This window comes from Schistocerca nitens, chromosome 4, assembly GCF_023898315.1.
Source record: "Schistocerca nitens isolate TAMUIC-IGC-003100 chromosome 4, iqSchNite1.1, whole genome shotgun sequence".
Taxonomy (NCBI): domain Eukaryota; kingdom Metazoa; phylum Arthropoda; class Insecta; order Orthoptera; family Acrididae; genus Schistocerca; species Schistocerca nitens.
In genome coordinates, this window is record NC_064617.1 from 114,450,192 (window position 1) to 114,463,592 (window position 13,401).

General features: G+C 38.6%; 1 protein-coding gene across 1 annotated transcript in view; it reads right to left on the reverse strand.

Moving 5' to 3' along the window:
• LOC126251412 (kinesin heavy chain) overlaps positions 1–10,600 on the reverse strand; it is an 85,786-nt gene extending 75,186 nt beyond the window's left edge. The window contains exon 1 of the mRNA XM_049951823.1: positions 10,088–10,600. Within this exon, the coding sequence (XP_049807780.1) occupies positions 10,088–10,246 (159 nt within the window). The 5' untranslated portion in view covers positions 10,247–10,600. The remainder of the gene's footprint in view (positions 1–10,087) is intronic.
• Between the last annotated feature and the right edge of the window lie 2,801 nt (positions 10,601–13,401).

Sequence of the window (13,401 nt, forward strand, 5' to 3'; positions counted from 1 at the left end):
TTTTATTTGTGGTTCACTGTTGCTATTTGAGTTTACATATTGCCATTTGGGGATAGGGAGTGGAGCTGTGGATGCTAGGAAATGGAGTACCAAGTCAAGAAATCTCAACATTTCCGACATATTCTTCTGTTTGAATTCAATAGAGGGGTGACAGCAGCAGGGGCAGCAAGAAGCATTTGCGCGGTGTATAGGGATAACGCCACTGGACAGAGTACAGCAAGAAAATGCTTCTCTCATTTTACGGAGGATATTTTTGGCATTATTGACTCTTCATGTTCAGGAAGACATTTGGGGTTTGATTAAGATCATTTAAAAGCATTCATCCACAGTGATCGACATCAGCATGCTCGGGAACTGGCAAATGTGATGAACTGTGATCATTCCACCAACATGTGATATTTCTATGAATGTTCAAAAATAGGGTGTATGGTTACTGCACGCTCTAAGCAAAAATCACATGCATCTCTGCTAGCTCATCACCAACTGGCTCATGAACAACACTGACAGTTCCTATCCTGTATCATTATTGGTGATGAGAAATGGTGCTTTAAGCTAACATAAGGAGAAGAAAGGAGTGGTTGAACCAAAACAAAGCCATACACTCTGCACAAAGACCCGTGTGCACCCACAAATGGCAATATTATGCATCTGGTGGAAAAATGATTGTGTGGTGTACTATGAATTGCTTCCCCAAGGTATAACCATCACTGCTGATATTTATTGCCAACAAATGAGACATCTTGCAGATGAAATCTAAGAACAATGACCATGAAGACTGTGCGATGTTATGCTACTTTACAATAATGCCCAACCGCATTCTGCTAGACTGACAAAAAACAACATACAGGAGTTGGGCTGGGAAGTCATTCCACATCCACCTTGTTCGCCTGATCTTGCGCCCTCAGATTTTCACCTTCCTGCACTCTCTATCAAACAATCTTCAAGGAACTTACTTTCTGGATGAAAATGCACTCCGAACATATCTCGACTAGTTCCGTGCCTCAAAACCGTGTGATTTCTGCAGTTGCCGAGTCAAAAAGTTACCCTAGTGTTGGCAGACTGTTTTAAACAGTGAAGGAGAATATATTATTGATGACTTAAGTCTCTGAGTTAATTAAACTTTCAGAAAAACCCATTAACTGACAACTTGGGAGATCTTTATATCAGTAAATTAACCATTTTGTGTATTTTCACTCACTGGTTCCTGAGAAGACACTGTGGGGTGATACCTCACACATAGGTAAAAAGTATTAAATTCAAACAATAAAGTAACTAGAATTTTATGCTGGGTTCATACACATCTTGCAGGCATCTGTTTTAGCATCTGGTAACATAGTCCACAGTATCACAGAACATTGATTCACTGATGAACTTTGTTGTAACAACAGATTACTATCTGTTAATAATACAGCAATTCACAAATTACATTCCAGAAGGAAAAACTATTTACACTTCCCTCTAACAAAACCAAACTTAGGCAAAGAAAGGAATAAAGTATAAAGCTACTTTTAGCTATAGTCTTTGTAGAACACATATACTTACCCAAAACATTCGCATATTTGTTCTATATATTATAATTCAGTTGCTTATTTCATCTTAGTTCAGACAATCATGACAAGGAATTTCAACAATGGTAGAGTATCTAATGACAAAGAGCTGCACAGAAATAATACAGGAGTCTGTGAAAAACTTATGCACATTATTTTGAACTTCTTTAGATTTAAATAAAGTTTTTAGTCACCCCAAGTGCCTCTCTTCTACAAACACACCTAATGGGAGCAATGGCATCAACACCTCAATTGTACACAAAATACAGGAGATTTCATGTCTTCTCAATGTTAGAGTTACTTAGTTTCATTTTCCCTAATACTATTCTTACAAGCCTGTTCCATTTCATATAACTTTGCAAACATTACGCCTAGATATTTAATTGATGAGACTATGTAAAGCAGCACACCACTAATACTGTATTCGAGCATTACAGGATTGTTTTTCACAATGATCTATGTTATTTCTCAACATTTAAGAGCAAGTTGTCATCCATTACACCAAACAGAAATTCTCTCAAAGTCTTCCTGTATCCTGCTACAATCGCTCAACAAAGACATTTGAGCGTACACTACAGCGCCATCAGCAATCACAGGCTGCTGCTCATCCTATCCATCAAAATATTTACGTATACAGAGAACATGGGTGGTCCTCAAGCACTTCCCTGGGACACTCCTGATCAACACTCGCCATCGAAGATAACAAACTGGGTTCTACTACTTGAGAAGTCTTAGAGCCATTCACATACATCAGTCCCGTATCTTCACCACTATACCATCCTAGCTTTGAACACTGCACTATGTCCACCTTCTCTCTGTATATGTGCAGCATACATTAGGGAGCTATTGGTATTATTCAGAAAAGTAGCAGGCCTTCTTCTATAACGAAAAAATCAATGTCATATTCTTGACATGTAATAACAATGAAGGTTCATTTTATTTGCTTTTTATGAGCCTATCCACAATTACAGTAAAGTGTTCCATTCGACAAGAAACCCTCAAATGAAGTGAATGTCTGATTAGTTTCTTTGGGAACTTCACATACAATTGGCCCGTGCCCACCTCTGTCAAATTTTAATCAAACCAGAATACAATAAAATAACAATACAATAACATAATAATAGGAAGCAACTAACCTGTGCAAAATTTGAGCTAAACATATTAAATATGTATGGTTTTAAGAGGCTTTCAGTTGGATGCTGCCAAATGAGCCGTATGGGGGTTTCGGCAAAACTTTAAGATGGCTTAGCATTTAAACCTACAGTAAACTAATGGTGATATTTGCATCTGATAATACCATTTTGGGTTTAACACAATGTTAAAATTACAATGCTGTGCTGTGCTGGGCATGACAACATATCCTGTAGAATATTACTAACACTTTCTGAGAAAATTACTTGAAACAAATTGTCCGAAAACACACAAACGATATATCAGATCTAATGACAACCAATAAGGGCACAGATATTGAAACTTGTATCAGTATCCCTGAGGCAGCTGTAGCAACAATGATAAAGTATGAAGGGTCACTAAAAACTGCAAAGATTTACATCTTCAGTAAGATAGACTAAGAAGGAATCACTTCATACAACACAATCAGCCACTCAAAACATCTACATCTGGGTAGGACCATCTAGAGGAACTCTTTCTCAAGTTTAAAAGAACAGTTCACAATAGGAGAATGGCAGGCACACTCTATGGGATATGGGCTCAAGAAACTTCTAGAGAAACAGCAACTTCTGCACTATGGGTGTAAAATGAAGCAGAGAGATATGGCAGAAGGATGATGAAAAAGATGCACATTGTTGTCTCAAGGACAATGTATGAAGCCAACAATGAACACTGTAGCAGAATCTTATCAAAAAATCTCTCTCAAAATACAAAGAAATTCTGATCATGTGTAAAGGCAGACGGTTGTACCAAAGTTAGTGTCCAGACGCTCCTGGGTGATAGTGGATTCGAAGTTTGAAGCAGCCAAGCAAAAGCAGAAACACTGAACATTTTCAGACAGTCCTTTCAATAAGGAAAATACAGAAGTACCACACAGTTTAATCCAACACCACTGAAAAGGCGAATGATATAGTAATTGTCAGTGGTGTTGAGAAACAGCTAAGCCCAGTGGTTGGAAGTACGCACAAGTCACACTTGTCTATAAGAAAGGGAGCAGAAGTGATCCACAAAACTACCACCCAGTCTCATTGACATCCACCTGTTTTAGAATCCTACAAAATATTCTGGGTTCAAACATAATGAGATATCTTAATCAGCAAGACCACATCCATGCCAACCAGCAAGGATATCATAAACCCAACTCTTCCATTTCTCATATGACATCTTCTAAGTTCTGTATCAAGTATGAACGCAATATTTCTTTACTTCCAAAAAAGCATTTGACTCAGGCCATCTTTTATTAACAAAAGCATGCTTATATAGGTTATCAAACCGACTTTGTGACTGGTCTGAAGATTTCTTGGTGGGCAGGACACACATTATGTAGCATGGACAGTCCTCGACAGAAGTAATAGTAGCTTCCAGGATGTCCCAGTGAAATGTACTGGAACCCTTGTTTAATTTGCATACTGACCTGGCAGACGAGAAACAACATGCTTTTTGCAGATGATGCAGTTATCTATAATGAAGTACTATGAGAAGAAAGTAGCACGTATATCCAGTCAGACCTTATGAAGTTATCGAAATGGTGTGCAGACTGGCAAAAATGTACAGAAATGTAAAACAGTGCAATTCACAAAATGAAAAATAAAAGTAATATCATATGATTACAATATCAATGAGTCACAACTGGAATCAGTCACCTGACACAAATTACTGGGTGTGAGGGTATGAAATGGAATAATGACATAGGCTCAATTGATTGTAATGTAGATGCCAGACTTCAGTTCATTGGCAAAATACTAGAAATATGTCATTCCACAAAATAGGCTGCTTAAAAAAACTCTAGTGTGTTTCACTAACAGAAATGCTGATAAACCCGAAGCGACACACACTTTAAGATAGACGCAAACTATCCCATGGAAGCCAACTTCCGAAGTTTCAAGATGTGGCTTAAGTGAGGAATCTAGGAATATACTGCAGCCCAATACGTATTGTTCCCGTAGATACAATGAAAACAAGATTAGAATAATTATAGTGTGCAGAGTGGCATTTGTCACTAGTCCCAAACTACATGTGTGATTGGAGCAGGAGGAAATTCAAACAGTCCGCACAGTGTGTATGTAGATGCAGTATTTCCAAGTTCTGTTTTCTAAACTTTGTTCAGAGCTTCTCCACAACAAATAGTACTTATGTAGTACAAAAATGCCTGCTCTTTCCAGTGTAAAAAAGCAAAACAAAATAGTGATAATATTCAGCAATGTGATATCAAATACATTTACAACGATTTATCTGATCAGATGACATTCACCCACTGTTGTTTGTCCCATCTGTATGCTGAAGACACCATTTTCATTACTTAATGAATGATTTTAAGACAGCTGTGCTAGGCTACCACGAATGTTTGCTGCATACACTTAACCCCAACTGTTTTGGAGGATATAGCTTCCTGTAAATATGTATTCACCTGTGATGGTATTTGGGTTGCTGTTTTGTTCTTTCTGGGTACAACCTGTTTCAAAGCTCCTCTGTCTTGATCGGAAACCACTTTTGGCTACTTTTGTGGCTAGCATGTTACGTTCTTCCAGTCGGACACAGGTAGTCATTACTATCAACACACAATATCTCCTAGAACCAATATGCATGCTTTTTCACAACTGTGGATCTGACAAAATGGACCCAACAATAATGACTCTTGCAATCTGAGAGAGTTGTAATTAAATTGCAACATCGTAATACATTCCATAACTAGTCTCTGTCATAGCTAATAAAAACCTATTGTGTGCATATTCTCACCAACAAAGTTGTACATTTGAATACTAAAGAGTCAGAGAACATTATAGGTTTCGTTTGAGAACTGTTACTGCACAGTCAACATTAATAGACCAGTCCTTGCACAACTGACCTAATAACGCTGAAGTGCAGCAGTGGATGGCTACTCATCATAAGTGTTAGTCAATATAACAATATCGACATAAACACACAAAAAATACGCTAGCAAGTATTGCAGGGTATTCTTTAATTCAGTTCAACAACAATGTAGAGGCTGAAGCAACTGGGATGTTTCCCGCTACCGAATTAACCAGAAAGTTCGATTGGTATGTGTAGAATATTTTATGGAGACACTCTGGTAACTTAAAGAATAGTTGTTGGAAGGAGACTACCTTCTTCCCAAAAGCTATTGGGAAAATTTGGATGCCTGTATTTCATGTACAAGGTGCAGAAAATTAATGATCCTGACAGCATATTTTATGGAGAGAACAAGATAGGAGAAATTAGTATATATACTGAGGCATAAAGTCCAGCTGTCGTCCATTCCCTCTTCCTACTCCATATGTAGCACAAAATGAAAGGCTATGTTTAAAATACTGTAATTGAGTATAGTTTGAATAAAATAACTTTGTGACTGACAAATTGCAGAGCATGGGGCAGTGTTGCAGGAGCAAACAGTCACACTCATGGAGTTGACGGAAGATCCACAACAGCTGCAGTGGGCTTGGCACAGCTACTTTGTGCACCTACCCCAACCAATCATGTAACACGATTTCATATACTTCTCTATGGCAACACATTATTGTTGCAGCTCTAGAGAAGACTACTGTTTTACCTGAAGGCATCTGCGCTTCGCAATTTTGCTGGCAACAGCACTGTCAGGGACCTTAATTTGCCAACTCTACCAAAGACATGACTCAACTGTCAACCACAGTGGGTAAGTGGAATTCAAGAAATAACTACTATTGGCTGGCAGCTGGCCCCTATTACTCAAATGACTGAAACATCAATTACAAAGGTATTTTATTTTGAGCAGACCTCCCTATTCTACAATATAAAAGCTTAAAGTGCATCTGTGTCTATGCAGATTGACTACATTGACACAGTGGTTGGGAAGAAAAATTACTCTGGACGAATAGGATTTATGATTTGATCTGCAGGCAACATACTTCAGCTTACTGATTGCTTTGTCAAGTGGCCACAAGAAGAAAGGATGCAGCAAAAATGACATTACTACTTTTGTGATTTAACTGAAATGCACATTTTCTTCATGAGAGATAGGACATGGTCACTTACACTTAGCTGCATTTTTCTTATCATAGCTGGAAACAAGCTTACATATACCATCAATGTCACAATGCATCTTTGTGTTTCTGGTGTAGAAAACTTCTCACACGTGTATGCTATCAATGAAGTTATCTGAGGAAAGCTTCACTACCATATCATCTTGGTATTTACTATGCCACTCATCTTTAGTTTTGACTGGAAACATACGAAGGAATAAACAATGTGTTATGACGACATTGTTTTTGTAAGTTAAGACACTTCTGGGTTGCAGGTTTCGCATAAATCATTAGTGAACTTAAGCAAGGTCATAGTTGAATGAAGATGTGAGTACTAGAGGGTATTGAACTATGAGACTGAAATACAATTACATAATCTTATAGGCAAAACTGATGTCACTGATTCAAACAACATAGGAGAAGCTGTTCCTGGCATCAGACTTTGTGACAGCATTATTGGAACTGGCATAGCACAACCGAAGGACCAGTTTCTGAGGTGTATCCAGTGCGATGTCTTAACTTTTTGTTAATCTTCAGCTTTTTTTTTTCTTTTACAAGTACAGGTTTTAGCTGAACAGCTTCTTTGTGGGATGTTTCAACCTGCATTTTTTTTGTTCTTGTGTGGTGAATTGCTTAGCTGAGGTTCACCGTTATTTAGGGTTTTCTGATTTGGCCTCACTTTAGCTGAATGTAGAAGGCCACATGTTTACTGCCATGTGAGTGTTCTCTGCGTTTCAGTGTTCATTTTTATTTTATAGTGTGGGTGTAATATTGTTATCTTAAAGCAGATGAAACTTTCAGCAGTGTACTGCATGTTTATTTTCCTACTTGTCTTTGCTAGCAGAGGATAAGGTGTTGAAGCTTTCCTCAGTTAACTTCATTGTTAGTAAATGCATCCAAAAAGGTTTCTACAATGGAAATGCAAATAAGCATTGTGATTTTGCTGGTATCTGTAAGACTGTTTCCAGTTATCATAAGAAAAGCACAGCTAAGAGTAAGAGATTAAGTCCTACATCTCATGAAGAAAATTTGCATTGAAGTTAATTCACCAAAGCAGTAATGTGATTTTTACTGTATTCTGTCCTCTTGTGGCCACCTGACAAAGGTATCAATGAGCAGCAATATACTGCCTGCAAATCAAATCTTAAATTCTATTTGTCTAGAGCAACTGTTGTCCCCCAGCACTCTGACAATGTAGTCATTTAGTTCTGCATGCAACACCTTATTTGATTTAAACTATTCTAGTTCAATAGCAAAGGCCATGAAAACAATTACAGTATTAAAATATTAAGGCACTCTCAGAAACAAACAAACAATACTTTAGTGAACAACTGCTTTTACCCTACTGTTCCACGCGATTACCAATAAAAATATCTTGCTCTATAAACTTTCAATTTGCTTAACAGCCCAGATGAGAAGCAAATGTAAATATAAGCATAAGATTCAATGTGGTTTCCATTACACAATAAACAGAGCTAGGTTGGGCAAAGGTTTAAAGCTCTGGAACTCCATTATAGAGGAGCTACGTTCAATTTTCCTTTAGCCATCAAGCTTTACTTCTTCATGGTTTCCTAAACTGATTAAGGTGAAAAACAAGATTGTTCCTTTGAAAAGTAACCAATTTCCATCCTAATACCATGATATCCATACTTGTGCTCCTTCTCTAAGGATCTTGTCACAAATGGAATATCAAACCCTAACATAATTTCCTTTATTATTCCACAGACTGGTCAATGGAGTGTGAAGTTTTCCTGTATTTCTTGAGATCTACATAACTTCGCACAAAAACTTTTTTTTCAAACTACGATAACACACTGCTTCAATGAACAGAGGAAGTTAGTCTTCACCCATTAGCATCTAGGCCTACTCAGCTTACTGTATTATAACTGACAAGCATTATACAGCCCATAAAAAATAGTTATATTGGCAATGGTAGCACAGAGTAACAAAGTTGTTGTTGATTAACATGGAAGTTTTACAAACAAAAACCTTCATAATATGCTAAAATGCACGTTTCTGAATTTTCTCCAAAATAATTCATGCCATAATGAAAGGGTTATTGGTTGGTTTTAAATTGTTTGTTGCTACTATGCTGAAACACAGTCCAACACACAAGCTCAATTAGCTCAGTCCTACAGTGCACTGCATGAATTGCTGAAGTGAACAACAGAAATCTTTAAAAAATCCTATCAATACTATTTACAGAAATCAGTCCCACTCTGGTATGCCACTTTGAAGTCAATATTTTTAATCTTCACTTGTAAACAAACGTAATCAGTACCTGTGGTAACGATTAGGAGGATGAAGACAAATGTAACTGAAGAAAGGAGATTTTTAAAATTCTAGAGCGACAATTCAAGCAACAAAAACACATAAAAACAACCAATAGCACAAAGAAGAATATAAAGAACGTGCTTTAGCGCACAATTTGGTCTTAGATTAAAGATATACATTATACTAGGTACTGCAAACTAATATTGGACTATAATACAGTTTCACGGTTAGTGCCTTCATCTGCACTAGTTGCTCGACGATTTTACAGCACTAGCATCTGCAATTGCTTGAGTGAAATGTAAATGAAATTACGCTGTCGCCAGACGACCATAATCAGTTTAAAGGACATGACAATACTTTTATCACAAAACATTGTGTACAATAACACGTTGCGGCAACAAAACGTCAGTGGCAATGGAAGTTGCAGGAGAAAGCACTGACCTGAGGTTAGGCCTCTAAAGCTATACTCTCGTGCTGGCTGTGTTCGTACTAAAATACGTTAGGAAACAGTAAATAATGTCTCGATATACATTACAGACATTTAAAATACAGAACTGGCGGGCTACCGTTTTAAGGACAGCGTTACGATGAAAACTTGTCCAAGTTTCAGTAAATTCACGCCCTTCGACACTAATTGTGATGAAATACTAAAGAATCGCATCTGCGGAATCAATACTGATTATATCAAAACTTACAGCTGCAAAAGAATATCTAAAGCTCAAATTTATTAAACATTTTCTTGATGTACTGGAAATAAGAACCAGAAAGTCGAGTATGACAGAATTCTAGAAAATGTATAAGAGTTCTGCACACCCCTGTCACGCACTGACAATTCGAACTCGGCAAAAAACCGCAAACAAAAACGTTCAGTACTCAACAGCTAGATGACTAACCACCTTTCAGTGCCTTAATGCTATAGTGATGAAGCAGACAATGCACTGCCAACATCAATCAAACACGACTCACCTATTCATGAAACAGTCAACACACTGCAAATCTTTTTCTCACTCATGCACGACGAAGCGGTCAGTTTCCAATCTAAACAGCCATATATTACACACATGGTTTAGAAAACTAGAAAGTATACGTATTTGTACTTACCCCTATCGATATGCAATTATCCTCCGATCCAGAAGGAAATTTGCAAATGAATTTAGATCCAGCTCTCTCCTCTGAATCATTCAAGGGCCTAAATCGGCAGACGACTTTTATGCTGTCTTCTGCCGCAATTTCTCGTTCAGGCCGTTGGTCGGTTGACATTGTGAATTTTCGTCGATAAAAACTTTATAGTGTTATATTTGAAAGCTGGAACTTAAAACCGTGCATAAATTACACCGAAAACTACTTGTAAATCTCCATGTAAGTAATTGACAACCTAACCCAAGATGGCTTCCATTTTCTGTACGCAGCGGTCCTCCGCACTGTGTGAACAGCTGACTGTATAAACTACGCTAAGCAGTCGCATTAAAACCGAAAATATTTACAATTTATAAAAATAAAACAAACAACACATCTGGTAAACTTGCAACGATTGCCGACTACCACTACTTCGCTGCCAACTGAGCGATTCTTGCAAAAATTCTCCTAAAACGAAAACAGTCCACACCACACTACCGCAACGTCCGTACAGGCCGATGGGAAATGTGCGCTGTGACGTCATCCCCAAGACGGCCATGCGCGGGAGCTATTGATCTTTGGAGCGTCATCCGTGATTCCAGTAAGGACTGTTGCCAATTTACAGGTCAAGATAGAAATGCGGAATTGACAACAATATATTTGTTAGCAATTCTCTAGCGTTGTACACACAATTTGATGATCTTTCACAATTTACTTTCTTTGCCGTTGCAAAAGGCAGCGTTTGTCCAGAATTGGCTAGCAAAGGGAAAAATTGTTTTTTTTTCTGATTAACTGACAGTTAACGAATTACGCTCATAGCTCAATTGCACATCTCCCGTATTTTAAAGTTTCCTGCAGAAATAATTATATTTTAGCTGGAAATACGCTACAGATACTAAAACCATCAGTCTGGTGAAATTTCTCACTCGAAAACGGTCGCAAAATGCGTAGGACACCAACGAAGCTGATATAGAAGTTACTGTCTAGTAATAAAAAATATATATGTATACCGTGTACACAAACTGACCTTATTATCAATAGTACTGCTTCTCACTGCAACGACAAACATTTATTTTTCGTTAGCAGTACTGTTTTAGAAAACAACAATTATCTAACAGTTGCCACCTGAAGTACAGTACAATATATTATTTTTAACCATATGTAAATTAAGAGGATATCTGAAGCAAGGTTAATAACCTTATTATCTGGAAGAGAAGTGATTTGTTTGTGTCGTTTGCAACAAATTTTCTCTCGTCTGTAACGATGGATTACAAAGTACTCAGCGTGAATTCGCAATGGTTCAGGGCACTTAACAAAACAGCAACCGGTACTTGCTCTATGATGTCTGAACCACGCTGTGTACAGACTGATTCGTAGGTCATTCCCTAGTTTTAATTAATTGTAATATGGTACTCAAACTCTGAGATTAGACATTTTGAAACATGCAGTTTTATTTGACATTTCCATTCTTTCTTTGCAGTTCAGTTATGGTACGTAAGCAAAGTACGCAAGAGAGATCCAGTTTATAAGCCAGCGATATGGTTTGAGAACCTCCGGTAAAACATGATACAACGTTGGAGTGTTATGGTCTAACGTCTTGTCAACGATAGGTTCTTTGCCAGCTCGTAAAGGATAATTATGAGCAAAATATTGGTCAAGACTTTTTTGAGGCACGATCCTGGCGTTCACCTTAACGGATTTAGGAGAACATCGGAAAACCTTGATTAAGGATGGCCTGACGGTGATTTGAAACGATTTAACGTCTGTTCTATGGCGAGATTATTAGAACAGAAGCTCGGGTTGGGGAAGGACGTGTTTTTAAGCCAGTTCTTTCTCAGCATGAGTCCATTATCTTAATCACCGTATCACCTCGGGCGGTCAAAAGTGGAAATGGTGCAGGGCTAAACAAGGAACGCGTGCAATAATGGACGCCAAGAGGTTTTTAATTGTCACTCTTAAGTTCTTACGAGGCGCCGACACATACGCCTCCTCTTCTTACGGTGCGGCCTCTGTAGGACCACAGGTAGCGCCTAGCCCCTTCATGAATTGCGTTTTCTTCTTCTTCTCCTCCCAGAACTTCTTCATCCTTTCTCTGCTTCTCCCCGCTCTTATTCCGATATAATTCAGCACCGTCTGCCCCACAGGTGAATATCCTTTCCCCGCTTCCTCCAACGCCGTTGATCTCTGACATATTGGTTGGTGCGTACTTGATTCTCCAGTTTTCCTTTCGTCTTACGTTGACAACCAATTCTGACCAATCCTTTCCGATTTCCACAATCCACTTGGTTCCTGACTTTTCTCTGGACCTACCTGTTGTGTTCCATAATCTCTTGGACATTTTATCCATATTTATCCTGATCACATACCTTGCAAATCGAGCATCTTTCAATCTGATTTTTCTCGGATTGTCCTCATACTACTATACAGCTCTTCCGTAGGTCTTCACATTCATCTCACACAACCTCTTTTGGAGCCCAGTATCTTCCTTAGTAATTTTCTCTTATTTCTCTAATTGTATTGCTCCTTGCTTTGCAAGTGATACCGTTTTCAGCCCATGTAGTGTGATGTTCCACATCTTTCTCTGTAGTGTCTGATCTTTGTGCTGTAGGTAAATCATTTTTGCCCCATACATCTCTGGCCATACAGAAGACTGACATTTTCTTCATCATTTCTATTTTTCCTTCATTGCATCTGTTTCTTCCTGTTACACATTGGTTCAAATGGCTCTGAGCACTATGGGACTCAACTGCTGTGGTTATAAGTCCCCTAGAACTTAGAACTACTTAAACCTAACTAACCTAAGGACAGCACACAACACCCAGCCATCACGAGGCAGAGAAAATCCCTGACCCCGCCGGGAATCGAACCCGGGGCCCCGGGCGTGGGAAGCGAGAACGCTACCGCACGACCACGAGATGCGGGCTGTTACACATTCTCCGAAGTATTTAAATTTGTCCGTCTTTTCCACGGTGCATTCTGGTGTTACCCAACCGGAAGTGGTATTCAGTGTTATTGTCTTTTTGCAAGCGAACCTGAGTCCCATCCTACTGGTTGGCCGTCTTTCGTAAGTTGCCAAGTTGTTTGTCGCGTCTTCTTTCGTCTCACTTACTACGGCTGTTTCGTTCACATGGCACATGCAGTCCACTTGGGCCCTATTATATTTTTTGATCCCCTCACGCTTCTACATACACACGGGTTGTACAAAAATAACGAAACCACGCAAGAAATGGACGCTTGAACATAAATGCAGATGCTAACCAAACCTGCAGGTTGCGCTGATGTATTTGACCACGAGAGGC